Raw genomic sequence first — 3553 nt, 5'->3', positions numbered from 1 at the left:
ATGTGCTATGGTGAGCGCTGTGAATTGTGCAAGACTGTTGAATCACAGATCTGTACCTCTGAAACAAATAATGCAATATATGTTAAGAAAAAAAAAAGAAGATAGCAGGAGGGGGAAATCAGAGGGGGAGATGAACCATGAGAAACTATGGACTCTGAAAAACAAATTGAGGGTTCTAGAGGGGAGGCGGGTGGGAGGATGGGTTAGCCTGGTGATGAGTATTAAAGATGGCACGTTCTGCATGGAGCACAGGGTGTTATGCACAAACAATGAATCATGGAACACTACATCAAAAACTAATGATGTAATGTATGGTGATTAACATAACAATAAAAAATTAATAAAAAAATAAAAAATAAAAGAAATCATTCTTCCAAAAGTACACTTTGATTAATGAAAGAAAAAACAAAAGAATTCTTAGTTCCTGAAATTTTGCCCAAATTCAGTGACTAATGTTATGTCCAGTAATTTTGTGATTCTAGCCCCATTATACCTTTTTACTCTTTGATCCTTTTGCTAGCAGGATAACATGCCTCATTTAGTCTCTGGAACCTATCATGTGAGGCTAGTTACTTCTAGAGTGACAAAAGGTAAGACAAATGATTCCATTTGCCTATATCTTGAATGTCTTGATTTCATGCTTATTTGTCTGTATATATGATAAATGACTCCTTTTCAATACACCCAAAATTTAGGTTCTACTGAATGAAGTCTGAAAAAGAAAACAATCTTAGAAAAAAATCTAAGTCATAGTTTTTTTTAATTTTTATTGATAATATTTGAAGATATTTACATTTATGTGGCTTTATCATTACATATTATAATTTTTTTAAATACAGTTTTATGTTACCAAGGGTTTGACTTACTGAAGTCTTGCTGGTGGTTTGTAGAATGGAATGAGGGTGTGACCTTAACAGCTGGCCTTAAGTTATCTCTGATTTAATGTTTCAGAGTTATTAGATGGTCTTTTGAGAAGAGAAATTCATTCTGAAATTGACCCCACAGTGAAATATTTCAACATAATTAAAAACATGTAACTATTTTATTATAGTAAGGATGGACATGCAATAAATATTTGGTGAACAAATTTAATCTGTTCATTGCAAATATGTACTGTAAATTACATACAGTTTTATTATAAAATAACACAAAATTTGAAGAGTTAGAACTGGATATATAAACATTGATTGGTTCATAAGCTATTGGAGATATTGAGAAGCAACCCACAGGAGTGCTTTTGCCCCGCAAACACTCATATACTCATCCTCCCCTGCCCCCCAAACATGCACTTTTGACCCTGATATTGGCACGTTAAATATGCATGTTAAATGCATGGGAAGTGAAGAATTGAGAAGATAATACACACAATTCAAACAAAACAAGATGCCTTAGCCATACCTATTTATTTATTACAGAATAAGATGGAGGTATTTATTTTAGCCTGACTAATTGCCTGAATCATTAGTTTTTCATTTTACTTTGCGTGTGTAGACCTGAACAATGACTAAAGAATAAAACAAGGAACAGAAACCATTCCCTTCAACACCCAAACCTCAATTTCCTAATTAGAACTGTATTTCCTCTTGATGAAAGTTGAGTGTTTATATAAGGTATTGATGTACCTTATCAAGACAAATATCTTGTAAGTGCAAATCATAAGTTATGAAACACATTACTTTTCATTTATCAATTATTTTCCTTTGAATATATAATTCCAGGCAAGTTTAACTGTATAAATTAGGTGCTTTAAAATCATCTTCATAAATTTCCTAAGAGAAATCAGAGCCCTTTTTTTCCCCCTAAAAGTTTCTAATTGCCAGTGCATTGAGTTTCCAAAAGGAATACCAATTCTTTTCATTAGATGGGCAGTTCTATATTTTGATAAATTCAATTAAAAATCCTTATTTGAGATCTATTATTTTTCAGAATAATTGCTTAAAAAAGAAAAGTCTGTATTTCACTTGTTACTGTATTAGTACAATAAATAATCTGGAGGAAAAATAACTAAGGTTATGTTTTAGAATGTTTTATTGCTGTGTATTATCAATTGCAATAAAATTTGCATTTTCTAGCAGGTGATATATGATTGTCAAAAAACAGTAGTTATTATACTAAGGATGTGGATATACTTGATTTTTGACTACACAAATTGGAATGGGGATTATTTGTGTCTAATAATAGTAAATGCATTTAATACACATGAGGTCAGAATGTCCAAAGCAAGTCATTTCTATTCCTACCACAAGTGACAGAGTACAATGTATATATCCTTTATACTTTCATCTCCATTTAAATGCAGCCATAAAGCAAGTTCTCGTGCCTGACGTACTTACAGTGCCTGGCAGGACTCTATAAAACACTTTGGCTGTAATCCATAGTTTGAGCTCAAAGCAGGTATTAGACGTAACTGGTGGAAGTCTTACTAAGCATCGTCACATTCCTCCGCTTCTCTGTGTGTGGCACACAATATCCAGGCGCTGGATATCTGTGCCTTAGCTTCTTTCTGTTGCAACAGCAGAACCCACAGAGCAGACCCCCTCCAATGAAGAGGATGGCAGTGCTTGCCCAGCCGAGGAAAAGAGCTGTTCCCAGCTCTCGTTTCTGACCTACGTGGATGGCTGGGTTGTAAAAATCCCTGATGATGATGTTGGCTGTCCAGCACACAGGAATCAGAACGAAGATGCCGGTCAGGATGAAGAGGACCCCGGAAGTCCCCAGAAGGTATGCTTTGGCCCTCTCGTTAAAGCCCGTGCACTGGATCTGCTTCATGCCACAGATGCCAATGAGCAGAGCAATGAAGGAGAGAGCAACCGCCACACACATGAGGGCCCGGGCTGCTTCTAGGGCAGGTGGGAGAGCCAACAAAGAACCATAGAATTTGCACTGCAACCGGACCTTGGCTTGTCGAATGCAGTTCATCCAGAGCCCTTCCCAGAGCCTTTCAAAAACAATAATGTTGCTGCCAATAAAAGCTGATACCCTCCACTGAGGCAGAAGGGTTGTGGCAAGAGTTCCGACCATGCCAAGGAATCCAAGAACCAGACCAGCAATCTGCAGGGGATAAAATGCCATCTCCTCTCCTTTGAAGACAGAGCCAATCTGGAATGGTAGAAGCTGCTTGAAATCCTGAACCTGGAGGAGGCCTCTCTGAGTCTACAGCAATCTCTGATGAGGTTCTCCACAGTTACTGCCCATTACGTTGTAGTTGAAATCAGCAACAGTGAGTGAACTTGGCCTGACTAGAAGTACCTGTTGTAAATGCATGCTGCCTTTGTACACAGACATTCATTTCTGTATGACATATATAATTGTTTCCCAGCCAATAAGAAGGTAGCCAGAGGTGTGTCAAGAAATACTTTGGTATTCCTCTTACTATTATTGTCTTAGCAGTGTTGTAATTAAGTGTCAGAGCTCCCATTTTGGATTGCTAATTACAGAGTTGAAAACTTCCTGTTGAAAAACCACTCTGATAAAAAAGCATAAATATATATATTAAGTCACGACTGGACACAGCACCAAAACCTTACTAGCTCTTTGGAGAGCAATTGAGAAA

General features: G+C 36.9%; 1 protein-coding gene across 1 annotated transcript; it reads right to left on the bottom strand.

Annotated features, from left to right (window-relative positions):
* Positions 1-809: 809 nt before the first annotated feature.
* Positions 810-3282, bottom strand: CLDN17 (claudin 17). The gene has a single exon (XM_081811565.1). The coding sequence runs from the start codon at positions 3070-3072 to the stop codon at positions 2398-2400; it is 675 nt and encodes a 224-aa protein (XP_081667691.1). The 5' UTR covers positions 3073-3282; the 3' UTR covers positions 810-2397.
* Positions 3283-3553: the final 271 nt, after the last annotated feature.

Source organism: Leptonychotes weddellii, unplaced genomic scaffold, assembly GCF_054177405.1.
Source record: "Leptonychotes weddellii isolate Sample4059 unplaced genomic scaffold, ASM5417740v2 HiC_scaffold_8439, whole genome shotgun sequence".
Lineage (NCBI taxonomy): Eukaryota > Metazoa > Chordata > Mammalia > Carnivora > Phocidae > Leptonychotes > Leptonychotes weddellii.
Note: the sequence above shows the minus strand (reverse complement) of the source record. Positions and strands in the feature narration are given on the sequence as shown.